This window comes from Dipodomys spectabilis, unplaced genomic scaffold, assembly GCF_019054845.1.
Source record: "Dipodomys spectabilis isolate Male_0828 unplaced genomic scaffold, ASM1905484v1 ptg000262l, whole genome shotgun sequence".
Lineage (NCBI taxonomy): Eukaryota > Metazoa > Chordata > Mammalia > Rodentia > Heteromyidae > Dipodomys > Dipodomys spectabilis.
This window is the reverse complement of record NW_024870939.1, coordinates 2,749,197-2,776,776: the sequence shown is the minus strand read 5'-3', so window position 1 is coordinate 2,776,776 and position 27,580 is coordinate 2,749,197. Positions and strand designations below refer to the sequence as shown.

The 27,580-nt window shown below is 39.2% G+C and overlaps 1 protein-coding gene across 1 annotated transcript; it reads right to left on the bottom strand.

Annotated features, from left to right (window-relative positions):
- Positions 1-1,673: 1,673 nt before the first annotated feature.
- LOC122125155 (uncharacterized protein C2orf78-like) lies at positions 1,674-27,263 on the bottom strand. The gene is given in 11 exon segments (XM_042699722.1): positions 1,674-3,083; positions 3,303-3,360; positions 3,362-3,469; positions 3,471-3,549; positions 5,023-5,769; positions 10,559-10,612; positions 10,615-10,671; positions 24,184-24,270; positions 25,611-25,676; positions 26,867-26,915; positions 27,189-27,263. Coding segments are annotated over 11 exon segments (2,790 nt in total).
- Between the last annotated feature and the right edge of the window lie 317 nt (positions 27,264-27,580).

Sequence of the window (27,580 nt, the reverse complement as noted above, 5' to 3'; positions counted from 1 at the left end):
TAATCCACTTCATATGTTTGATCTTGTCTACCCATAACCTCCAGAATTTCAGTAGGAAAGCCAGATTGGAAGCCCCAGCGCTCTTGAAATCTCAGGAATTCAGAGCCTGAGGTCTCCATTGGAGGCCTTGACTTTTGCATTTAATATGATCTCAGCCCATTGCTAAACCTCACTGATCAAGTGGAACAGTGATACTGGCCTTGTGTGTTTGGTGGTTAATTGAAGTAGTAGAGGAAAGAAATAACAAGAACAATACCAACAAGCCAATTCAGCTCCAATGGAGAGCTGAATTGGAACTCCATCATGACTGGAGATGAGCCAAGAGACAGGACACAGGACACAATCAAGGAGACACACGGGGCATGGAGCCCTGGCAAGCTAGGCTGGTGAGGCCTAAATAGGTCTGCGCAGGGGGCAGATCCTCAGGAAATTCCCAGTCCCAGGCACTGGACTGACAGATTCAGTAACCTATCCACCAAGTACCTGCCCCTGCCTCCAGGGGTCCGGACATGCCCATTACCAGGGAGGCAGGTAATGCGGGGGAGGGGGGGGGCGTTTCCTTCCCCCAGCATGAAGACAAGATGCCAGACCCTACCCTCCACCATGTGGCCAATATGGTGCCAGCCAGACCTGGCCTTACTTCAATATTCTGGGTGGGCTTTATGCTTCTGTAATTCACTTGGCGAGGCCCCAGGTTAGCCAATGTACCCAGGATAACAATAAGCCCTTGGTTGTCTCTGGTATATTCTCCTATATGATGTATTTGCCTTTCCTTTTCTAATCTTAGATAAGTCATGACTGTTGATGTTGTACTAAAGTGTGTGTGTGTGTGTGTGTGTGTGTGTGTGTGTGTGTGTGTGTGTGTGTGTGTGTGTGTTGTGTGCCACTGCTGATGATAGAATTTAGGGCCAGTGTGTTTTCAGTTAGCTTTTTCATTCAGTACTACTGCATTACCAGATGAGCCTGAGCTCCTCTTTTCTCTCTTTGCTGCTCAGTTTGCAAGAGACTGTGACTTGTCTGCCATTGCTGCCTTAGAATCTCCATCTTTATATTCAGTCTTTTGATGTGGGATTACAAGCAAGAGTCATGACATCCTAGCTTCAAAGTGGATTTTTCCCCATATGCGGCTATAAGACATAAAGGTCTACATTTCTTAGTTCTCCTAAACTCTTCTGCCACTTTTTAATATTTTCTAACTTGTATTTTTTAAACTTTTTAAAATTTTGTTAAATTTTCAAATTTTGTCTTCTAACACATTGTTGATCTATGATTATGCTAAGAGCCTATATAATATCTTTTTCTGTCCTACTCGTGGACTGTGTTAGTTCTGCTGTGCTTAAACCTTTTCCTTACCCTCCCCTGTGACCCACACAATTCAGTTGCTTCTTTCCAATGCAACCTTTGATTCCAACCTCTATCCAAAATCATGCAAAACTTTGGAAATATCATAGAACTCAAATGGCTTCTTCGTTAATCTTATATTCAATTCCATTACATTTAATTGTTCAATTTTATTGAGTTTAAGTACATTAAAATAATTTTATTCTATCAAAAACTATGTATATCAATATATCTATATATCATATGTCTATATCAGTGTTTATATCTTTGAATATAAATATATACGGGAAAATAGCTGGTATTCAATATGGATCCCACAATCGCAGCAGCTCTTACATTACATAGCCGTAATATTGAGAAACTTCCATATCTCTTTGCCTCTGAGCAAAAAACTGCAGTTTCCCCAAAGCAGTGTATTGGGCAGCAATTTCACGCTCTTTCTGGGCCCGCCTTTTCATGGCTTCACGCTCTGGCCTCTGCTCCTTGGTGATGGGATTTGATACTACTGGCCCAGGAATATCAGGTTTCCTCCATGGAATTGGTTGGCGGCTGAAGTCTTGGAGTAGATACTGGCTTTGAGGGTTAGGTGGTGACTGGAACCTGGTCCCAGAAGTGGACACAGGCTTCTGCTGCCAAGAAGTGGAAGATGATGTTTCATAGGGTTTAGGTCTAGCAATGGTAGATTGATACACACTAGGCTGGGGAGTGGTGGTCAATCCCTGTTTGACTGTTTTGGCTGCAATTGGTTGTGATGTTTTGGTGGAACCTATGAAGCATGTGTTGGCTGTAGCTGGTTGAAATCGGCTGACTGGAGTAGGCTGAGCTGTGTTAGAACAAGGGAGAGCATGGTAAGGTACAGTGGGTCTCCGGGAGGCCAGAGACTGTGGCCTGCGAGAAACAGGTCGAGCTTGAGGCTTCTCTGGGGCTAGAAAAGGCAAAGGAACCAGCTTGACCTTCCCAGGTGGAGGCAGCTCATCCTGGGTTGGTGATGGACACTGGCTTTCACTCCTATCCCTTTTCTTGACTTGAGTAATTTTAGGGCCTTTGCCCTCATGGGGAATATCCAGCCAGCATTTCACAGCTGGAGTGGACTTGGTTTCTTGTGTGCTGCTGGCATTTCTCAAGGCCTTGGGAGAAGGCAACTCCTTTTTCTTCTCACTTTTCTTCCCTAGTGCATGGAAAACCTGCACTGACTCCCACATCTGCACGCCTAGGTTGGTTCGAGGCCTTTTGAAGGTCTCTTGGCTAAGCTCAGGGTGACTTCTCTTGTGCTTGGTCTTGGGAATGCTTGTCTTTTCTTCTTTTTTGATTTTGTTCCCTGGCTGCTTGGTTTCATCACATTTCTTGGGGTGGTTCTCCCTGATCCTTTTGGTCTCTTTCTGTGCATGGCTCTTAGTTTTGCTGACCTTGCTGGATGCAGCTTTTGGAGATTTGCTGTCAGAATGCTTGTCTGTGTTCACGGAAGCCTGCTCACTGGATGGGATGGTGCACACAGTCACCTCTTCCTCCAGCAGGAGCTCTGGGGGCTGGCATTCGACTTTGACCTCAGGAGTTCCATCCATACTTTCCAAGGCTTCATGCTTGTTCCTTTGGACTTGACCAGTGGAATGCTTAGTGGCCATTGAGTTTTCCTGCAGGAGAATCTCATCGATGGTTTCTGTGCCTTTGATGTCAGTTGTAGTAGAAACATTGGATTGTTTGAGATCTGTGAATGAATTGAAATATCTGGTTAAAATGAATGTCTTTAACCATCACAGCACTGTCTATAAGCCCACCCATTGTTACAGTCAATTCCATTTGTCCTCAAGACTCAAAATGTCCAAATTGGCTCTATCATATATAGACTTCTCTCTTTTCCCTAAGGTTAATGTTGACCTGCACCTACATTAAATGTCAGGGATTTCTGAAGAGAATAGTCAAACATCCCAGCTTTCTATGGTTTTCTAGAAGGCAACCAGAGCCTTTGAAAATTTTTCTTTATTTTTGTTTGAATGTTTATTTTCTGTTTATGTCTGGCTTTGCTGGAGGCACAGCCAAGATATTAGAAGTGTTTAATATTAGATCTCTTATTGAAATGTCTCCAAGTTCAGGTGACACGTTTTTCTCCATGACTTCAGTATTTATGCTTATAGGCCTTTGGGCTGTCTGGAATGTCTGGCTGACAAAATTTCTTACTTGGAAATTGTAATTTTAGGAATGTGGAAGTTTCTAGCAGTTTCTAGCAGTACAAAGGAATCTGGACAGAAATCAGTCCCGGTAGATCTTCCATTCACACACCAATAATTTAATGGCATTTTTTCATCACTGGGCAAGGTGTTTCTAGGATCTGGTCTTAAGGATCATGGACAGGACTCTAAGAAGATATATAATAACTACTCTATATAAAACATGCTAATTAGATGGCATTATTTCTCTTCTTTTTCCTTTATAGGTTTGTTGTAAGTGAAATAAAAAAAGAAGCTTTAGAAATAGGAAATGAAGCCTGGCACCGGTTGCTCACATCTGTATTCCTAGATACTCAGGAGGCTGAGATCTGAGGATCATGATTCAAAGCTAGCCCAGGCAGGAAAATCCATGAGACGCTTATCTCCAGTTAACCATCTGAAAATCACAAGTGTTGCTGTGGTTCAAGTGGCACAGCACTTGCCGTGAGCTGAAGAGCTGAGGAACAGTGCCCAGGACCAGAGTTCAAGCTCCATGACTGACAAAAAAATAATAGGAAATGATTGTACTTCTTGTCAGATCAGAGATAGAGTGGTTGCTTACTATGTTCTTGACTCTGCGGTCAAGCCCATGAGCAACAAAAAAACAACTTTATAAAGCCTCATATTTTTATACTGGTTACTCAATTTTATGTGTTGATTCTAACCCTAAAGTGAGAGAACGGGCATGGGGGGGAACCTTTAGTGTATTTTGAGTGCATTTCTGTGTGTGCATTTCTCAATGATTCTGCAGCTTAACTTCAGCCTTTCTTCTTTTGCTGCTTGACTTTTTCTTAGGGCTGCTGCATTATTACTTCATTTTGGTGTCTATTGTCTGCATTGGTTTGTGACCTGAAAATAAGATGTTGAAAAACTTTTCAAGATGTCTTTGGAATTCAGGCCTCAGATCAGTCTCCTCAGTAGCTAGGCCACATACATGAGCCACTGGTGCTCAACTCGAGTGGACTTCCTGCCTACAAAATACACAAAAGATACATCTTCTGACCTGCTTCCTTTGGGAAGGAATAAATGCAAGTAAAGGAAATTCATGTGTTACTACCACAATTACTTTTTGATATATTTTCCAATGAAACCAAAGAACTAAATAAAGAAGGGGATTAATTAGAGGGAGTGGATTTCAAGGACAATGAACAGCATGGCCTCACTGAGTGTGCTTTTGGTGACACTAAGGGCAGCACAGCTGTCCTTCACACTTTTCCATAAATTCTTATGTATTTGTTTAATTATTCAACAAAATTAATGGCAGTACTGAGGTTTGAAGTGAGTTCAGAGCTCCATCATTTGAGCCATACTCGCAGCCCTCTCTGGCTTATGCCTAAAAATAGAGGTCACTTTGTGAGTGAGGTGGTAGAGGCTCAGGACTTAAAACTGTATTTGTGGGCTCTCCACTATTCAGATGCAAATTCATCCCTTCTTTTCTATGATGCTAATCTTGTTCCCTTTTGCCATCTGTGCTTACCTTGGAAACTGGTTTCTGTGTTAGGTTGAGCAGACACAGAGTAGTAGATTCCAGAAGTGGAGACTGGTGGTGGGACATCTGTGGGCTGGACCTCTTGGAGTGTCATCACTATTTCAGGCTGAGGAGCAAAGAACCCACTCCCTGTGTAGGACACAGAGCCATATGATTGCAGGCAGGGACCAGGCTCTCCAAACAACAGAGGGCCCATAGTGTTTTGATTGTAGTAGTAAATCTGGTTTCCTTGTTGGTAGGGAAGTAATATGCTACTCTCTTGATGTGGAATCTGAGATAATGTCCCCTGAACCAGGCTGGCAGACAGTGATGGATACAGAGGGACTATGGCATTGGCATCCACATATCGTGGTGTCACAGCCATTGAAGGGACTGCTGTGCCCTGGTTGAGAGTCACGGTGAAGTCTCTAAGTTCAGATGACTTCTTTTTAGTGTGTCCTGTGTACTCCCTTTCAAAAGTACTGGGACAAGAGGAGGCTGAAGTGCAGATGTTCTGGCCAGTAACTCCTGACAGCATGGGTGTGCTAGAATGTTGGTAAAGATAGGCAGTACCCATGAGTGGCTGGAAAGAGATGCCAGAGGTTGATGGCAGTAGCCATGTTGAAGTGAAGGCTGGAGTTGAGGCTCTGGAGAAGTTGCCGACATTTCCTGCTAGAGAAGTGGCATCGCTCACCACAGGAACAGAGAGCTGTGGTGAGTTTGCAGTTCCAAGTAAAGATGGATGTTGGAAATTGTCTGCAAGAAACAAGAGGGTGGTAAAAAATGAATGAGACTGACCAACGCCTACTTTTTTTGAGGAGGTGAATATTTGAAGCTGGCTATGATCAGAAGTCCTCTAATACCAACAATCATTGATATATCTATGATCAGTTTATAAGTCAGAGCCATTTGTTATTCTTCCGATCAAGCTGTGCAACAGAAAAGAGCAAGTGGTTCCTGTGTTGTTTTCTGGGTAGAAATAGGCTTCTTCTTTGCATCCCTGTCTTTCCCTTAGTCTGCTCTTATTTCCTAGCATAGAAGCATTTCAGATCTCAGATATCCTTACAGCACTTGTTAGATCACCATTTCTGGAGTAAGGAAATGAGGGTCAAAAGTCAACCTGATTGGTTTGAGTACTTACTTCATATTGCTATGAGAGCACCATTCTATAAAGGTTGAGCTGGTGAACAATACACCACAATCAACAAAACTAGAATTTTTTTTTTTTTCGTCCATCGTGGGGCCTGAACTCTGGTCCTGGGCTCTGTTCCTGAACTCTTCAGCTCAAGGCTAGAGCTCTACCAGTTAAGGGACAGTGCCACTTCCGGATTTTTCTGCTTATGTGGTGGTAAGGAATCGAACCCAGGGCCTTATGCATGCAAGGCAAGAACTCTACCACCGAGCCCTCTTCCCAGGCTGAAACAGAATTTTTTATGAGCTAGTTGATGTAGGTCATGAGAAAACAGTGATCCTATTTTCATTGTTGTTTTAGTTGTGCCACCTTGTATAAGTTGCAAGACACTTGTAGAGTTCATTTAAAACACAGATAAGAAGGTAAGTCAAGTCAGACCTCTTCAGGTCTACCTTCTGACTTGAAGTCACAATGCCTATCACAGAGATAACTTTCTCAAGAAATGTTTTTTGCAAGAAAACTGTGAAACTTTCTGAGCTTCTTCTTATTCATCAATGGTATAATATACGATTGGCAAATAGCCATCAATAGCAAATAGTCATAATAATGAGTAATGAATAAAAGGGACATACATGATTGATACAGAGCTAAATATAGTCAGTTCTGAAAAGTTAGACAAAATGTAAAAATATGATATATAATTGAATATACAAAGATATTAAAGATAATTTGGATATTACCAAATAATCTCATTTAGTATATTTACCAGTAAATGAAGTGATGTTATTGTATGTGCAATATTAAGCAAAAGGATATTTTTCCTTCATTTTAGCCAAAATCTAGCACAGAAGTGAAAGTTGGTTTTGAATTGTGGTATGTGTGTGTGTGTGTGTGTGTGTGTGAGAGAGAGAGAGAGAGAGAGAGAGAGAGAGAGAGAGAGAGAGAGAGATAGCATTTGCATAGATTTTTTTGCTCAAGGCTAACATTGTACCATGTTAGACACAGTTCTACTTCTGCCTTTTAGTGGTTAACTGTAGACAAGAATCCTAAGGACTTTCTTGACCGGGATGCCTTTGAACTGCCATGTTCACATCCATCCCTTTGAGTAGCTAGGATTGTAGGTATTAAACACTGGCACCTGGCTAAGAACTTTTTTGGGGACAGTTTGTCAGTTAATTGAGAAGACTGACAGCAAACTTGTAATCTTCAACCTCAACTTCTCAAGTGAATGGAATTCCAAATAGCATGGACTATAAGATACCACACTTAGCTCATTTTTGCAAGCAATTCAAGTCAGTACATATGGTTTCTCCACTTAAAGGTACACCACCCCTACCTCCTATCTCTCATTGACATAGCTCCCCTTCATTCATCCTGCCTCAATCGACAATAGTGAGTCTTCCTCTCTATAAACATGGATAACTCTAAATTTACTTGACTGTTGCTTTGATTTCTTTCATCAAAGCTTTGGAATTTCCAGCATACACCCCCTGTACATGACTTTTGTAATTATTCTAACTATCCCATAATTTTGATAGTATAAATGGTACATTTAATTCAAATTTCTAATGTTTATTGGGAATGATTAGTTATTTTCTGATCTTTTATCCTGGGAGTTAGGTAACTCATCCTCTTTGGAATTTTTTTACATCAACAGTAATGCCAAATAAGCAGTCATAATTGATGTACACTAGTATTTTTTAATGAGTAGGAAGCCTAACACCTCTGTATTTCTAGAATGTGCGATGGTGAGGTTAAAGAATCACTCTTGTTCAGGAGATTAAGGCCAGTTTGGGCAACATAGCACAAATGCAAAAAAAAAAAATTAGAGCAAAGAAACAAGCCCAAAATGGAACAGAGGACAGCAAATCACCAAAAGTAAAAGAATCCTATTATTGTAACCATTCCTATTTCTCTAAATATTACACTCCAATTTAAAGATATTAATTGTTCTAGTTGGATATTTTAATTAATATAGTAAAAATAGAAACACCAAAAAGTCTTTTGAAAAGTTTTGGAAGTTTTCGTATTTATTCTAAAAACCTAGCTTCATGTTTAATTATGAGAAAAAATCATCCTCAACGTAACAAATATCAACACCCATGAAAAGAAATGACTATTACCTTTCTGTTATCATCATCTTCATCATCATCATCATCATTTACTTTACTGGCAACACAACAAAGACCTTCTTTGAGTGGTATTGCTACTGGCGCTTAAATTCTGGGCCTGAGTGCTATCCTTTAGTGTGTGTATGTGTGTATCTGTGTGTGTTTGGGTCTGTGTTTGTGTGTCTGTGTGTCTGAGTCTGTGTTTGTGTGTATGTCTGTGGGTCTGTGTGTCTGTTCAAAGCAACCAGCACTGCTAGTTTAGCCTCAGCTATACTCCATATCATTTTGGGTGGTTAATTGAAGATAATAGTTTCAAAGACTCTTACTCTTGCAGTATGCCTTAGAACTGTGATCCATAGATCTCAGCCCTCTAAGTAGCTAGGATCACAGACAGGAGCTACAATTCCAGACAGAAGTAAGGCCTTTTATATTTTTATTTATGTAATGTGATACTGAAGATGCCTTGCTAGTGCAGTAGATAGCACATCAGTGTCATATGTGCTACTGATTCCAATACCCAAACAGCTCTTTTAAATACAAAAAACCAAAATGGACTTCAAAATTAGTTTAAATGAATGTGGAAATAAAGACATGGAGATTAAATTTTGCTTTTTATTCTTAGAAAAATATTTCTTTATGATTTTTTGATCTCAAAGGACTGATTCTAGTTATGTTTGTTGTGTTTTAACCAGAAAGTGATTATAAGGATAAAATACAGCTTTGATTTGAACTACTACTGATGAAAGTTAGAATATATATATACATATAAATACATATATTCACATATATATATATATACATATATACTCATATATACACATTCCTGGCACTTATGACTGTTATCCTAACTACTCAGGAACATGAAGATTGAGGGTATGGTACCAAACTGGTCCTCACCATATGAGATTCTTATTTCCTATTAAGTAGCAGCAAAACAAGGAAGTAGAGCTGTGGCTCAAGTTGTAGACCACTGGCTATGAGCTAAAAAGCTTAAAGACAGCACCCAGACTTAGAGTATAAGCTTTGATATTAATACACACACACACACACACACACACACACACACACACACACCTCCATGAAGTTTAAAAATCAGAATGAAAAGTAATGCTGAAATTTATGTTGCACAACCCTCTGTAAGAACCCTTCCTAGAAATATGTTATAAAGAACCATTTCTACAATACATGTCTAAAATGTTCACATTAGAAACTGTCAAGGCAGGGCTCAGCAGCTCACTTCTCGGATCCTAACTACTCAGGAAACAGTCCAGGATGGTGGCTTCACAGCCTTCTAGGCAGGTTAGTGAAATTTCATCTCAATCACATAATCCCTTGTAATGGATCATGACTGTGGTCACTGGTACAAGGGAGTCATAGCTGGAAGGATCATGGTTTGAAGGTGGCCTCTAGTAGAACTCCAAATCCTGTCTAGAAAATAACAGAAACAAAGAGGGCTGGGGCATGGCTGGCGCCGGTGCTATGCCAGTGCTATGAGTTCACAGGTTGAAAAAGGCACTTCCAAGCATCATCTGTATTCAGAGTCAACTGGAATAAAACATCACAAGCAATACAAAACAAGAACCATCTAAAAGTGACTTCTCAAAAACTGTTTCTAATTATTCTGTTTTACCCTTAATTTGCTTTGTGGTCCATTAATGTATACTTTGACTAAAACTAACTGCACTTTGCCTTGCTGTGGTTAGATTGTACTCTGTTTCTGTGTGTTGATTTTAAAAGGTTTGATCTTCTTCAGCATTCCGTTCTAAACCACCTCTCTTTTCTTGAGAATGTCCCCATGCTCTTCATAGCTGTGGTTCTATCCTATTTCTCATCCTCCTCTTTATCTCTTCTTAACCCCTCTGGTTCCTGGTGAACTTTTCCTTCCAGACCATTGGTCTGGTGCTAGTGTGATCATCCCTCCTCTCTTCCTGTTTTTCTCTGTACCTCAGTTGAGCAGAAATATTGAAAGACTTAAATATTGTTCTTTGAATACACTAAATTTGAAATACTAAATTGGAACGAGCTGTTGAAGGACTCTGTTACAGATGAAGTATCTTGGATAGAGTTTTCACTGCACCCAAATTTCCTTCTCCATTAATTGGTTTAAAATTGACACTCTGAAGAAGTCTATGGCTTCAATCTCCATCCACAAATACCCTTTAAGTAAACACAGTGTTTGAAATCAAAGTGATCCCAGGTTGGTCAATTTATTATCTTCATGTAGCAGACAAAGCAACAGATTTTGTCACAGAGTAAATTGTGTGGCTAAGTCACATACCAAGAAAACCCTTTTTCTCCTTACCTGACATGCTGAGAGAAGGGGTAATATCAACTGGAGATACAAGGGATGAGGAATGACACTTGAGGATGTGTGGATAGCTGAAGCTAAAGAGCACAAGTGTGTCCAGTAAGGAGCTCACTGGATACTGCTCACTGGGCACTGGGCACTTGCGATGATGCAAATATACGAAGGATGCCATGGTAACCCCAGGATTCTACTAGGTGGTGATAGGTTTGGTGGGAGAATGATGTCATTAGTTAGGCAGTTGAAAGGTCTGAAGTAGCCAATCACAAGATCAGAATCTGAACCAGAAGAAGGGATTGGGTAGAGAATGGCAGGAGAGCTTTAATAACTCCTGACTGCTTGGTCTTGGAAGACCTGAAGTCTACAAATCAGACATACTATCCCCTTTCCTCTAGGCTCTTGAATGGAAGACATCATCTCAGTGTTTCTCACCAATGTTCATTATTAAAGCTATTTATAATTTGTCCATTATATTTCACCTCATAAAATATTATAATTACTTTGTGCATATAGTTAATGTGCTTGACAAAGAAAAATCCTTGAGGTTGAAGCCTTACACTTGTTCTAAGATCATTTTGTTGACCCAATTAGTAAACTTACTAGAACTTTCAAATACCCAAAGAAGGATGAAAGAGCTCTTTTGTTACCTGATTGAAGAGCAGGGTGAAGTACATTGTTGGCACCTTGTAAGGAATTTTGTAAGCCAAGGTACTTGCCTTCTAGTGCTTTCTCTTTGACATCGTTGTTCTGGATTGTTCTAGACCAGATTGGACTTGCATCTCTCCTCTGTTCTTCATTTTTCTCTTCTTTATTTTAGGAATTATTTCTTGGAGAAATCTTGATTTTACATTCTTTTATGTTTTATTTTATTATAGGTCCTGTGATTTGAACTCAGGGCAAGGGCTTAGTCCCAGAACTTTTACTTTTTAAATCAAGGCTAGCACTCTGCCACTTGAGTCATAGCTGCATATGGCTTCTTGGTCGTTAATTGGATATGAGTCTCACAAACTTTCCTGCCTGGACTGGCTTAGAACCGTGATCCTCTCATCTCTGCCTTCTGAGAAGCTATAACAGGCATGAGCCCCTGGTGCACACTAGAGTTTGCATTCTTATACCATGGATTTTTACTGCTATAAGCAGAGATCTTTGCTTTGCCCTGAAACTTTGAAATGTGGTGTGTGCACATTAGTAGCAAACATTAAAGGTGGAAGATACAGATGATGCAGACTTCATTTTTTCTGACTTTAAACAATTATTTTGCTTATAATTTGCTCCCCCGGCTCTTTGGGCCATGTAGTCATGCACTATCTCGTTCATTCTCATGCCAGAAGCATGGAGGATTTTTTTTCTCTCTTCTATTAGTGAAATGAGGGTGGCAGTTACTGTAGCTTCCTTCTTCTTACAAACCACCACTATGGAATCCTGGGGCTCTTGTGTTCTCTGTCTGTCATGCGAGGATGCAACATCAGGCAAAATGAAGAGCCAAATAGAGAAAGTACACCATGATAGAGCACAGGAAAAAGTACAGATGGGAGAAATGAGATTCGTGTGGTAGGTTTTGGTTTGTTTTGTTTTTATGAAATAAGCACAATTTAACGAACTTTTGTATTAAATGATCATAAAATTGAGTATTTTTGTTCCAGAATTTCTCAGAATTTATACACTAAGGGGAAAGACATTAAAAGTAAAATATTAATAGTTTTCCTTTTCTTTTGTGTAAAACATCTCATTTATGCCACTGATTTAGTATGTCTAGAGACGTTCTAAAGTTCTGCATTATCTACTCATTTTCTTGGTTTGTTTCTCTTTTATAGGGAATCCAACACTGTTAAGATGTGTTGCTTTTGTTTGTTGGTTTCTACCTTGAAGCTGGAACTCAGAGGTTGGCTACTTCCCTCAGGTTCTCCTTAAAACTGGTGCTCTACAACTGGAGCCACAGCTATATTTCCAGCTTTTTTTATGGCAGTTAATTTTGGTAAGGATATCTTAGACTTTCCTGCAGGGATGCCTTTAAACTGTGATCCTCAGATCTTAGGCTCCTATGTAGCTAGAGTTACTGTCCCATACCATAGCCCCCTGGCAAACTATTTGAGGCCTGAACTCCTGCTCAAGGCTGGCTTCTACAACTTGAACCACAGCCCCACTTCTGACTGTATGCCTTTTCATGGCAATTATTTGTTTTGAAGCAGAGTAAACACACTTCTTATTATGTTTAAATAGTTGCAGAAAGGAGTTGGCATTCAACATAGCAATTAGTGAACATAGTGCCTCTTAATCAATGTCACACCTTTCCACATTCTTGCACACTCTTCCAACACTTTCCTCATTTTTCTTAAATTTTCGGTTATATATTGATTATTTTTGCAAATTAATAAACAATTTATGTATACAGTGCAAATCGATCTGTATCATCCCTTCAGAATCTTAACCCCCTTGACTCGCCCTTCCCTTATTTTTCTCAGTTCTGTGGTATGTACAATGCATTCTTGCCTTCATTCTACTGCTTTCCCTTGATCATTCCTCTACTCTTCTCCCCCTCCCCTGCAGCAATCTATTTCCTATTACTTATTTTGTTGGCTTCGACTCAGTCTTTCTGAAGAATTATACTATTTGCACTCTTTATACAGCCTGTTATACTTCATTTAATTCACTTATAACTGCATGCCACCCATTGTGTTTACTTATAGATTTACAAGCACATTCTAGATCCCACTAATGAGGGAGGCCATACAACCTTTATTTCTCTGGACCTAGCTTAGTTGACTTAATGTAATTTTTTCCAAGTCTTTCTACTTTCTTACAAATTTTACAATATCATTCTTTCTAATGGATGAGTAGAATTCCATTGTGTATATATACCACATTTTCTTGATCCATGCATCCATTCAGGGACATATGGGATGAGTCCATACCTTGGCTATGGTTAATAATGCTGCCGTGAATATGATTGTGCTGGAAGCTGTAGTATATCCATGCTTCTCCTCTATTGGATAAATGCCCAGGAGTGGAATTGGTGGGTCATAGGGTAGTTCTGTGCTTAGCTTTCCTCCATACTGCTTTCCAACTGATTGAACAAACTTACATTTCCACCAACCATATAAGAGAGTTTGCTTTTGGCCACATCTTCTCCAGCATGTGTTATTGTTAGATTTCTTGATAATGGCTATTCTACCTGGGGTAAGGTGGAATCTCAATGTTGTTTTGATTTGCATTTCCTTTAAGGCTAGATACGTGGAACATTTCTTCATATGTATATTGGCCATTTTTACTTCTTCTGAGAAGTCAGTATTTAGGGCTTTAGCACATTTATTGAGTTGTTTCTCTGAGGGTTTATTTTTTGAGGGTTTAATTTTTTAACCTCAGAGTGTATTATGGATATTACACCCTTGTCTGATATATAGCTGGTAAAAACCTCCCATTTTGTGATTTTTCTTCTGTTTATCTTGTTAGCTATTTCCTTTGCTGTGCAGAAATTTTTTTAAGTTTGATATAATCTGATATATATCAGTTATTTCTTTGATTTGTTTTGTATCTAGATATTTACTTAGACAGTTTGACCTATGCCCAGGGTCCCTAGTGTTTCCCCTACCATTCCTGTAAAAGTGTCATGGTTTCCAGTCTTATTTTGAAGTCTTGGATCCATTTTGAATTGAGGCTGGTTCAAGGTGATATATGGGGTCTGGTTCAGTTTCCTCCTATGGATTTCCAGTTTTGCTGTCAGCTTTGGTTGAAGAGGTTTTCTTCCAGCCTACATTTTTGGCTTCCTTATTGAATATTAGTGGCTATAGGTCTATGGGTTCATTTCTGAATCTTTTGTTCCATTGGTACTCAGGCTTAGTTTTGTACCAGTACCAAGATGTTTTTATTACTATGGCTTTGTACTAGAGTTTGAAGTTTGGTTTTGTTATTCTCCACCACTGTTCTTCCTGCTAAGGATTGCTCTTGCTAAGACCTTGAAGAGTCTTTTGTTATTCCATACAGATTTTTGAATTGCTTTCTCTATCTCATTCAAGAATATTTTTGGGATTTTGAGGGTATTGCATTGAATTTTCAAATTGCTTGGGGAATTAGTTCCATTTCATTATGTTAATTCTTCCTATCCAGGAGCATGGAAGGTCTTTCTATCTGCCTAAATTTTCAGTTTCCTTTTTTCACATTTTTATAGATTTTACTAGAGATGTTCTTCGTACTTTTGGTTATTTCTTAGGGTTTTTTCTTGAGGAAATTCAACTGGGATTGCTTTCCTAATTTCACTCTCGATCTTCTTGTTGTTGGCCTACAGAAAAGCAGAAAAACTACTGATTTTTGTAGGTTATGATATACTCTGCTATTTTGTTAAAGTTTTGGATCTGCATGGGAAAGGAGATTTTAGAGTCCTATTAATACAGGATCATGTCATCTGAAAAAAGAAGTAGTTTTACTTCTTTCTTCCCTATTTGGATGCCTTTTATGTTTATGTTTTGTTTTTTGTTTTTGCTGGTCATGGGGCTTGAATTCAGGGGCTCCCACTATCCCTGAGCCTCTTTGTGCTCAGAGCTGGCCTCTACCACTTGAGTCACTGGGCCTTTCTGGCTCTTTCTAAGTAGTTTATTGAAGATAAGAGTCTCACAGACTTTTCTGATTAGGCTGGCTTTAAACTCTGATCCTCAGGTCTCAGCCTCCTGAGTAGCCAGAATCATAGGCATCAGCCACCAGCAGCTGGCTTCCTTTAATGTTTTTCTCTTGTCTTATTGCTCTTGCTAGAAATTCCAGCAGTATATTCAAGAATATAGTAGAGGGAGTGGACATCCCTGTCTCATTCCTGATTTTAAGGCAATGGCTTTAGTTCTTAACCTTTAAGTACAATGCTGGCTATAGATTAACCATATACACCTTTATTACATTAGGAATATTCCATATATTCTTAGCTTCTCTAGAACTTTTATCCTCAAGGTGTGTTGGATCTTGTAAAAGGCTTTTTCTGTATCTCTCAGATGATCATTTGGTACTTGTGCTTGCTTTTCCTGATATCTTATACTTATTAACTTAAGTATGTTTAACCAGATTTGTATCCTTGATAACTACCATGGGATACCATGGGATATACCATAAACACCATGGGATGTATATTTCTTTGGGTCTGGCTTACTTCACTTAACATGATTTTTTCCAAGTCTTTCCATTTCCAGACAAATGGGGCAGTGTCATGCTTTCTGATGGAAGCATAGAATTCCATTTTCTTGATCCATTCATCTTCTGAGGGGCATTTGTTTTGGTTCCATATCTTAGCTATGGTAAATAATGCTGCAATGAACATTGTTTTCTGGTAGCTTTATTAGGGCCTTTTTTGTGGTTATTTGTGTAAATGCCCAGAAGTGGGATTGCTGGGTCATAGGAGAGCTCTATGTTTAGCCTTTTGAGGAACCTCCACACTGCTTTCTAAATTGTTTGAACAAGTTTACACTCCCACCAACATCGTAGTAGCATTCTTTTTTTTTTTACTACATCCCCTCTAGAATCTGTTTTTATTAGATTTCTTTTATATTTTTATTGTATATACTGTACAGTGGGGTTACAATTACATGAATTAAGGTAATGAGTACATTTCCTATTGAGCATTGTTACCCCCTCCTTTGTTTTTCCCTACTATCCCTTCCATCCCCACCTCCCCAACTCCTTCCTCCCTTACAAAGTTGTAAAGTTTATTTTAAACATAGTGTCTTGTACATCTCATTGTTACAATGGGTCAACCTATATACTTATTTCAGCATTTTATTTCCCTTCCTCTCCCCAAATTAGAAAAATATATATACAAGATGCAGGGTACTGCAATCAAATACAGTGAAAACAGGGATTATACCATGGGGGAAGAACATAGAAAAGAAACAAAAAAATTACATAGTACATTGTAAGTACATTAAAAACAACCACAACAAAGATAAAATCCCTTGTATCCTTTTCTTGGGGTTTATTTCCCCTAGCATCATCTTATATGGTCATCTGTACAGAGCTTTTGACCTTTTCTGCTTGTCCTAGATGCATATTAGTTATCGCAAATAAGGGAAACCATGGAACCTATATTTCTTTGGGTCTGGCTTACTTTACTTAATACAATTTTCCCCAAGTCTTTCCATTTCCTAACAAATGGGGTTGTGTCATTTTTTCTGATGGAGGCATAGAATTCCATTGTGTATATATACCACATTTTCTTGATCCATTCATCTACTGAGGGGTATCTGGGTTGGTTCCATATCATAGCTATGGTGAATAGTGCTGCTAAAATCATAATTGTCCTAGTAACTTTAGTATAACCTTATTTGTGATCATTTCAGTAAATGCCCAAAAGTGGGATTCATCACCCTGCACTAGAATCAACTCCATATGGATGAATGACCACAAAGTCAAATCAGATAAAACATTACAGGAAGGAATAGGAGAAACTCTAGGACTCCTTGGCACAGGTGGAAAATTTCTAAATAAAGACCCAGAAACACAACAAATCAAAGAAAGGTTGGACAAATGGGATTGTATGAAACTGCAGAGCTCCCGCATGGCAAAGGACATAGCAAGAAGGATCAATAAAAAGCCCACTGATTGAGAGATCTTCACTAGCCATACAACCAACAAGGGCCTTATAGCTAAAATATACTCAGAACTCAAAAAATTAATTCCTCCAACAACAAATCCTCAAAGAAACCACCACCTGATTAATAAGTGGGCTAAAGAACTAAAGAGAGCCGGGCACCGGTGGCTTACACCTGTAATCCTAGCTACTCAGGAGACTGAGATCTGAGTATCACGGTTCAAAGCCAGCCCCAGCAGAAAAGTCCATGAGACTCTGATCCAATACAAACCACTAGAAAACCAGAAGGGACGCTATAGCTCAAGAGGTAGAGTGCTCACCTTGAGCTGAAGATTCAGCACAGGGACAGTGCCCAGGCTCACTACTGATTTTTTAAAAAAAGAATTAAAGAGAGACTTCTCTGAAGAGAAAATAAGAATGGTAATATATACATGAATAAATGCTCAACTTGTCTAGCTATAAAAGAAATGCAAATCAAAAGAACATTGAGATTCCACCTCACCCCAGTTAGAATGCATTTCTTTTGTGGCCAGAGATGTTGAGCATTTCTCCATGTGTCTATTGGCTATTCTTATTTCCTTTTCAGAGAAGTCTCTCTGTAAGTCTTTAGCCTACTTATTCATGGGGTGGTTGTTTCTTTGAGGATTTGTTTTTGGGGGATTTAATTTTTTGAATTCTAAGTATATTTTAGATATGAGGCTCTTGTCTTTTGTATGGCTAGTGAAGATCTTCCAATCTATAGACTTTCTACTTATCTTGCTAGCTATGTTTTTTGCCATGCAGAAGATCTGCAGTTTAATGCATCTACAAATTCAGTATCATACACTTTAATATCCCAACATCATTCTTTAATGAAACAGAAGAAGCAATCCAAAAATTCATATGAACTAATTAAAGAACCTGATTAGCTGGGCTGGGAGGGTGGCTCAGTGGTAGAGCGCTTGCCTTCCATGCCTGAGGCCCTGGGTTCGCTTTCTCAGCACCACATAAGCAAAAAGAAAAAAGCCAGAAGTGGCGCTGTGGCTCAAGTGGTAGAGCGCTAGCCTTGAGCTGAAAAGCTGAGGGACAGCGCCCAGGCCCAGAGTTCAGGCCCCACAACCGGACCCCCCCCCAAAAAAAAAAGAACCTGATCAGCAAAAAAGAATCCTTAGCAGAAAGAACAGCACTGGAAGAATATCAATACCAAACTTCAAACTCTATTATAAAGCTATAATAATAAAAACAGTTTGGTACTGGCACAAGAACTGAAGACCCAGAATTGAACCTGCAGAACCTGCAGAACTATGGCTACCTAATCTTCAATAAGGGACCCAAAAATAGGATGGAAGAAAGACAGCCTCTTCAACAAAAGGTGCTGGCAAAATTGGTTAAACACCAATTTAGAAAACTAAAATCAGATCCCTATATATCACTCTGTACCAGAACCAATTCCAATGGATCAAAGATCTCTTATTTTCTTACTTCAGTTTGCTAGAGGCTCTATCAATTTTGATATTTTTTTTCAAAGAACCAGTTGTTGTTGATTCCCAGTACAGTTTTTTAATCTCTGAATTCACTTATTCTGCCATAATTTTTAATTTTTTTCTCTCCATCTATTGATTTTGGGTTTGTGTAACTACTTATGACTATGAACTTTCCTCTGAGTACTGTCTTTGCTGTGCCCCAAAGAAGTTGGTATTTTGTGTCTTCATTTACATTGAATCCCAAAAACAAGTAAATTTCCCCTTATCTTTCTGATGACCCATGATTATTTATCAATGAATATTTCAGTTGTCATGAGTTTTCTGGGCTGATTTTTGCTGTTGAGCTCTAATTTTATTGCATTGTGGTCTGACAGGATACAGGGAGTGACTTCAATGTTTTTCAACTTTGCAGAGGTTTGCTTTGTGACCTAGGATATGGTCTGTTTTCGAGAATGTCTGGTGTGCTGCTGACAACAATGTATATTGTGATGCTGCTATGTAAGACATTCTGTTGATGTCTGTTAGGTCTAGGTGGTCAGTGTAGCTATTTAGCTGAGGTTTCTCTACCGAGTTTTTGCCTGGATGATCTATAGAGAGGTGATAAGAGTGTGTTGAAGTCACCAACAATCAATGTGTTTGGGTCTGTTGTGATTTGAGGTCATTTAACGTTTGTGATGAAATTAGGAGCATCTATATTTGGTGCATACGTGTTTAAGATCATGATGTGCCTCTGTTGGAGACTTCCCTTTATTATTATGAAAGGTCCTTCTCTGGCTCTGCTAATTTTAATTTGAAATCTATTTTATGTGATATTATTATTGCTCCTCTGGATTGTTTATGAGGACCATTTGCTTGAAAGACCTTATTCCGGCCTTTCACCTTGAGTAGACTCTTGTTTTGGGAATGAAATGAGTCTTTTGTAAGCAGCAGATGAATGGGATTTCCTTTTGGATCCAAACATCCACTCTGTGTCTTTAATTCGTGCATTAAATCCATTGATATTGAAAGGACAAAGAGATAATTGCTGACTCCGATCATATTACCCAGCCCTTCTGATCTTATTTTATTTACCAAGACCATCACTAAAGGGTCTTGAGCAAGAAGTTAAAGACAGTACACAGGCCCAGAGTTCATGGCCCAGTACCAGCTTTAAAAAGCAAGGAACAAGATTAGTGATGTTGGGGTTGGGAAGGTGGTTCAGTGGTAGAATGCTTGTCTTGCAGGCATGAGGCCCTGGCTTCGATTCCTCAGCAGCACATAAGCAGAAAAAGCCAGACGTGGCGTGATGTCACAAGTGGTAGAGTGCTAGCCTTGAGCTAAAGAGCTGAGGCACAGCGCCCAGGCCCAGAGTTCAGGTCTACAACCAGAAAAAAAAAAAAAAAAAAAAAAAGATGAGTGGTGTTTCTTTTTTGGGTTTCTAGTATTATGCCAGTGAATTGTATAATCTGGAATGGTGAACTTAATGATTTATCTCAAGAAGTATCTTAAATGCTGTTAACTAATTTTTCATTGGTGGCCATTCCCCACTTTCTCCCCTTTCCCTAACCAATTCTGTTCCTATCCTTCCCTAGTACCACCATCCCCTCATCCTATGTCTGGGTCAACAGGAAGTTAAGAAAGTGACTCGTTGCATGTGTGTAAATGCCCAGCCTGGGAATGAATCCTTGAAGTTCATTTTTCTCATGCTCTTCAGTTAATGTCAATGGTTAGAAAAGGCAACATACAGCAGGATTTGTGGAGGAAGATGCAGAACTTCATTTACTATTTAGTCCCCTTTAGATATTTGACCTTCAAACCAATATCCTCTGGATGTTTTGCTCTGAAAGTCAGGTTGGGCAGCTAGGAGCATGAGCTTCCCATGGAGGCCTTGAACCTTGGCATATAATGTGGTCTAGCTCATTAATCAAGAGATACAGTGATGTGGCTTAAAACTTACAAAGCTCTCAAGGATTTATTTTCCTTTTAGCACAGTTTCATACTTAAGAAAGGCTGCTTCCATAATACTGGTATATAATTCAAGACTAATGACACACACTAAATACATGCAAGCCAGACTAGTCTCTCTTTTCTTTGTGTTCCTATATAGATTCAAGGGCATGCACAGCTATCTCCGTATGGGGTAGAAGATTGGAAGGAAAGTGCTATTAGACAACTATTTGTTATTGTAATAAACAACTGAGACAATCATCTTCTCAAAGGAAAGGTTTAGTTTGGCTGACAATGCTGGGGATTTCAGCCCATGTTCAGTTGGCCCCTTTGCTTTTGGAGCCTATGCAAGGGAGTATATCCCAGTAAAGAATGTGTGATGAGCAATTGCATACCTCCTGGCCTGCACAAAGGAGAGAATGTGAGAGAAAGAAGAGCATTTCATTATTCCTAACAAAGGCAAGCAAAGAATGACCAGAAAAAGCCCCACTAGGCTCCACCTCCTGAGGGTGTCCCAATCACACCATGGTGGGAAATAAGCCTTTGACATAGGGGCTTTTGAGGACATTCAAGATCCTAATAGCATATGTGGTAAGATTTTCTATTTTAGCCATGTAATTTACATCTTCAAACACTGAAATTCAAAATCCAGTTCTATTTGGCAAATGCAATTTATCTTGTCCTAGTCTTCAGTTTGTGTAACTTTTTTCTTTCATTTTACTTTTCAAAATTGACCTACAGAAAACCTTTTTGGGGAATGAACAGTCAGAAAATTGTTCATGTGGCAAGAACACGTTAAGTCTCCACAATGTGGGTCAGAATGAGAAGCATGTGTAGGACCAAAAGTGTGTCATTCTAGTTGAAAGTAACTGTTTTGTATTAATACCCAAGTATCAGTCATATTCTGGAGCAAGTAATCTATTGTCAAATTCAACATCCTAGTCTGTTGGTTTTGTCTAATTAGTTTATTGAGAAATGATGCAGGAAAAGGGTGCCTTTGAACAATCATGATGTTTAAAGCTTAAGATGACTTTATTCCTGCCAAGTTAAATCTATACAGCTGAACTGTAGCCATATATCAAAACACAAACTACATCTTTATTAATGAGGACTTACTCAATTCCATTACAATAAATTGTTGTTTGTTTTTAAAATTTTGAGAAGAGAATTTTTCAGTAATTATCTATCTAAATGAATCATCAATATATCTTTATATGGTCCTATTAATGTCATTATCTATCTTTATATGTAAGCTGGAAAATATCTGGTACTGAATTGGTACCCTCAATCCTAGCAGCTCTTACATTGCATAGCCGTGGTATCAAGAAACTTCCATATCTTTTTTGTCTCTAAACAAAACACTGCAATTTCCCCAAAGCAGTGTATTGGCTGAATTCTCACGCTCTTGCTGGGCCTGCCTTTTCATGGCTTCATGCTCTGATCTTGGTTCTTTGGTGATGGGATTTGATACTACTGGCCCAGGAATATTAGGTTTCCTTCATAGAATTGTTTTGCAGCTGAAATCTTGGAATTGATGCTGGGTTTGAGGCTTAGGCAGTGACTAGAGCTTAGTCCCAGCAGTTGAAACAGGCTTGTGCTGGAGAGAAGTAGAAGATAACGTAAGGTTCAGGCCTAGCAACGGGAGGCTAGACACACTGGGCTGGGAAGGGCTGGTCTTGGTTATATTGCCTACAATTGGCTGAGATGCTTTTGTAGAACTCACAAAATATGTCTTGGCAGTAGCTGGTTGAGATAGGCTGACTATAGTAGGCTGAGCTGCATTAGAATGATGTCGGGCAGGGCAAGCAATGGTGAGCCTCTGGTTGGCCAGAGACTGTGACCTTTGAGAAATAACTACGGTGGATTGTTGCTCTCAGCATTTATGCTTTCAGGGCTTAGAGCTCTCTGGAATTTTAGGGATGCGAAATGTTTGGCTAGGAGATTGCGATCTTAGGGAAGTGTCCATCTTGAGTAAAGTTGCCATCACTAGAAAGAAATAAAGGAAAAAATCAGTCCAGGATAATTGAGATGCTCCACCTCCTCATGTTCAAATTAAACAGCCATCTGCAAACACTGGGCAAGGAGTTTCTGTAATTCTTAGGATCATGGCCCGAACCCCATAGTTTCAAATGGGTTTAGGATCTTGGAGAAAACCTACTATCATCAGTTGGGTAATGAGTACACTAGTTGTTACTAGTGATCATCTGATGCCATTGTTTATGTCTTTGCATTTCAAGCAATCGTTTTAGTAAAATAAAAATGAAAGTGACTTGAAAAATTAAAAAGATTTTAGACTTAGAATATGACTCAATGGTTGAACGCTCTTTACTATTCTCCAGGCTCTGGATTTAAACCCAAGAACCCCATAGAAAATTAAAGAAGGAAAAAAGTTTCTTAGAGTCTATCATTTTCATAGAGCATACTCAATTATTTCCACTGTCCAGTGAGGATAACATCTCTTGTGTCTCACTATGCACTTAAAATAGTATTTATGTTTTTAGTTCTTGCTGTGTGTATTTCTGTGTGTGTGTGTGTGTGTGTGTGTGTGTGTGTGATTGTTTGTGTGTGTGTAAGTAAATTTGCCTATGAACCTAGTGATAAGGCTTGACCTCAGAGCCTTGTGCTCTTGCTTCTTGTTGTTTTTATTCCTTAATTGCTGGCTCTCTACACTTGAGCCATGCCTCTACCTTTAGGTCTTGGTTACCTGGCACAAGAGTCACAATGATATATTTGCCCAGATTGGCTTCAAACATCAACCCTCAGATCTCAGCCTCCTGAAAAGTTAGGATCACACGTATTAGCACTAGCCTCCAGCTCAAGAGAAGAGTGCTTCTTCAACAAGTAGACAAAAATGGCATGTCCCAAGCATCTTTGTTTGTGATGGAATCTCTAAACAGAAAACCAGGGGAAATTTAACTGTCTCTATTCCACAAAAGTTTTGAAGTACTTCCCAAAGAATCGAAAGCATGTCTTCCTTTGAAAGGCTTAAATCAAAAGTCAACAACAACAACAATGAAAATCACCAGGAAACTAGTACAGAAAAGGGATGAGGTGCAGTTAAGGGGAGGTAGTTAGACAAATGAAGAAAAGAAATGAGGGGGACATGGTAAAAATTTCAGTACATAGCATATAAAATTAACAAAAGTAAGGGAGGTGAGGGTTGGGAAGTAGTGGTGAGAATGTTCAAAGGGGTTACATTGACCAAGACTTACGGTATTCATAAAATGCTTTGTTGAATGGCAACTCCTTTGCATACAACTAATTAAATGCAACAACAACAACAGTAATCACATCCTCACTTAAGATGCTTCTGGTGATGTTCTATGGGTAGCACAGGTCAAATGGCTATGTTATTATTCCATTTCTTCTCATTTAATTAATTAACTAATTAATGGCAGTATTGCAGTTTGAATCCAGAACCTTGTGCTTACCACACCAGCACTCTACCACTTGTGGTGTTCCATTAAAAAAACAGGTATAAGAGGCAACTGAAGTGCAAATGTGACTCTTGCCAGTAAAGTCAGTAAACTCTGACAGTAAATGCTGTGCTAGAATGTGGGTTGAGCTAAGCACTACCGTAAGTTGCTGGAAAGAGGTACCTGAGATGAATAGCAGCCGCCATGCTGAAGTGATGGCTGGAGCCACGACTGTAGAGAAATTGTGGGCATTACCTGTTAAAGCAGTGGCATCATGTAAAACAGGTGGAGAAAGCTGCAGAGAATTTGCAGTCCCAAGTAAAGATGGAGTGTGGTTCTTGTCTACAAGAGGCAAGAGGGTGGTAGGAAAATGGATGAGATTGACAAACTCTCACTATGTTAGAAGAACAGCACATTTAAAGTTGGCTGTGAGCAGGAATCTCTTCTATTACTAATAACCAGAACCATACTAACCATCAGTTTAGAAGGGTTATAAGTGCTGGAGCCACTTGGTATTCTTCTGATGAACTTTTTCAAGCTGGGCAACTGAAGACACTGATTCATCTGGTTTCTATGTTGTTGCCTTGGCTGGAAGCAGGCTGCTCCTTTCCTGCCCTATCTTCCCCTGAGCCTGCACTTGTACAAACTCATAACTACGTTCTAGCATGGAAATATTTTAGAACTCAGATATCTTTAGAGAACTTGTCACATCACCATTTTGTGAGTGAGGAAACTGAGGGTCTCCTGTCTTCTTGATTGGTTCAAGTACTTGTATCACCTCAGTATCAGCACCAAGTTACTGGGCCTGACTCCCATTCTAGAACTCTATGCTCTGAGAAAACACCAGAACTGGGAGAATTTGGATTTAACATAGAGGACACTTGATGCTCAAGGGAAAACATGTTGCTGTTTTCATTGTTGCTATATTATTATGTCACTTTGTGTAAGTCACATGCCATTTCATAAGTTCACTTAAAATACAGACAAGATGCTTAAGATACCCTTTTCAGGATTAACTTTGGATCCAAAATCCCAATGCTTTCCTGAGAGATAGCTTCTTTCCTTTTTATTTTTTGTTAGTCATGTGTCTATGACTGTGGGCCTGGGCGCTGTTCCTGAGCTCTTCAGCTTGAGGCGAGCTCTCTCCCATGTGAGCATCAAGACCACTTTGGATTTCTGGTGACTAATTGGAGATAAGACTCTCATGGACTTTCCTGCTCAGGCTGGCTTTGAACTCTAATCCTCAGATTCAGCCTGCTGAGTAGCTAGGATTAGAAGCATGAGCCACCAGTGTCTGGCTGAGAGATTCTTAAATGCTTTTTGGAAGAAAAATGTTAGCTTTCTGAGCTTCTAATTACTCATCACTGACATACTAAGTGTTATAAAAGTAATAATGATAATAATAAGAGTGATAACAAAGTGGCATACTGTACATGACTGAAATCAAATAAGGTATAATGTTATAAAAAAGGTAGACAAAATATAAAAATATAATTTATAGAAGTAAAACTATAAAGATAAAAATGAAAATTTGGACATGTCAAGATTTTAAATATGGTATATTTACTAATAAATCAAATGATGTTATTAGATATGTAAGATAAAAATCAACAATATCTACTTCATTGAAGCCCAAACCAGCACTCAAAGTGAGCTTAAAGAAAACAGTCTTCGGAACGCACTTATAACAAAGATCAGTTGCTGTAGAAAGGGATATTTTTTTAACTTCTTCTGGTCTGACATCAGACCTGAAATCACAATGACTACCTGGTGTTAGTTTCTCAAGAAGTCTTTGTGGAAGGAAAATTGTAAACTCCCCGAAGTTCTGGTTATTGTTATAATAATAATAATAACCATAATAATAAAAATAATGAGTCATCCAAATGTCACGTTATAAATTATACATGAGAAGATATAGCAAATTCTACCATATTAAACAAATACAAAACCTATCAGATAGCCAACATCAGTGCTTCCTGCCTGTATTCCTAGCTACTCAGAAGGTTGAGATCTGAGGATCACAATTCAAAGCCAACATGGGCAGAAAAGTCCCTGTGAGACTCTTGCCACCAAACCACTCAAAAGGACTGTGGCTTAGTGGTAGAGTGCTTGCCTAGCATGCATGAAACCGTGGCTTTGATTCCTCAGTACCACATACACAGAAAAGGCTAGAAGTGATACTGTGGCTCAAGTGGTAGAGTGCTGGCCTTGAGCAAAAAAAAGCTCAGGAACAGTGCCCAGGCCCTGAGTTCAAGCCCCAGGACTGACAAAACAAAAACAAAACAATCAAAACACTTAAAAACCAGTAGCACTGTGGCTCAAAGTAGTAGAGCACTAGCCTTGAGCAAAAGAGCTCAGGGATAGCACACCGGCCTTGAATTAAGTTCCTATGACTGGAAAAAAAAAACCCAAAGCTATCATATAGAACTAAAAATGTGAGGATATTAATTATAATTTGCAGGTTGCAGGGAACACTTTGTACAAGGCACTTCTCTCTTAGTTTCTTCTCTTTGAACCCTCTTTCTTAGGCTGGCTTGGACCAGGCTAGCTTGGACTTGCATATCTCTTCTGGTCTTCAAGTTTTCTCCTCTTCGTTGAAGGAAGTTTTTTCTTGGAGAAACCTAGGTTTTGTGTTCTTATACTCATGGATGTTTCTTCCTATCAGCTTTCAGAATCAGAGGTCTTTTCAGTGCCTTGATGCCTTGAAAATGCCCTCTACACCTTAGGAGCAAACACCAAAGAGGTAGAAGACCCAAGTAACTGCAAACTTTCCCTCTTCTTGACTTTGGACTCAATTCTTTTGCCCATACTCTGCTCCCCCTAGACTTTTGTGCCATGCAGACACCTATTCTCTGGTTCATCCATATGTCATATGCATTGATGGTATTTGCTCCCTTCTACTATAAGTGAAACTAGTCCAAAGTTGTAGCTTCCTTACCCTGAGAAATGGCTATTGTGGAATTGCGTTCTCTGTCTGCTATGCCTAGCTGCAAGGTCAGGAAAAAAATGGTGAGCAAAATAAAGAGAATGCACACTAGTGGAGCACAGGCAAGTGGGGGAATCAGAGAACGAAATTCATGTGGATGTTTTCATTAGTGATTTTTTTTCTGAAAGAAGTCAACACAATCTAGCATTATTTCGTAATAACATTCTAGTGATTCAGTATATTTAGTAGAGACACTTCTCTGAATTCTGTACACTGAAGCAAAAATTTATTTAAAATATATATTTAAGATTCTTTATTCTCTTTCATATCATACCTCACATTTGTGTGTTTCTTTACTCTGTTTTAGACTATAGATTGCTTTCAAAGTTTCTGTTGACTCATTCTTCATTGTCATATTTTTTTGGAATCTAACACTATTAAACGCTATTGGACACTATTAAATGCTTTCTTCCCCCATGCCTTTAGTAGGGTTTGAACTCAGGGCTTGGGACCTGTTCCTTAGCTTTTTCACTGAAAGCTACTGCTCTACCATTAGAACCACAACTCCATTTTCTGCTATGTTTTGGTGGTTAATAGGAAGGAGGATTCTCATGGACTTTCCTGTCCAATGGATTCTAACTACAATACTCAGATATCAGCCTGCCAATTATAGTAATGAGCCACTGGCACCAGGCAAACTCTTTTTTGGGAAGCTAGGTTAGGTAC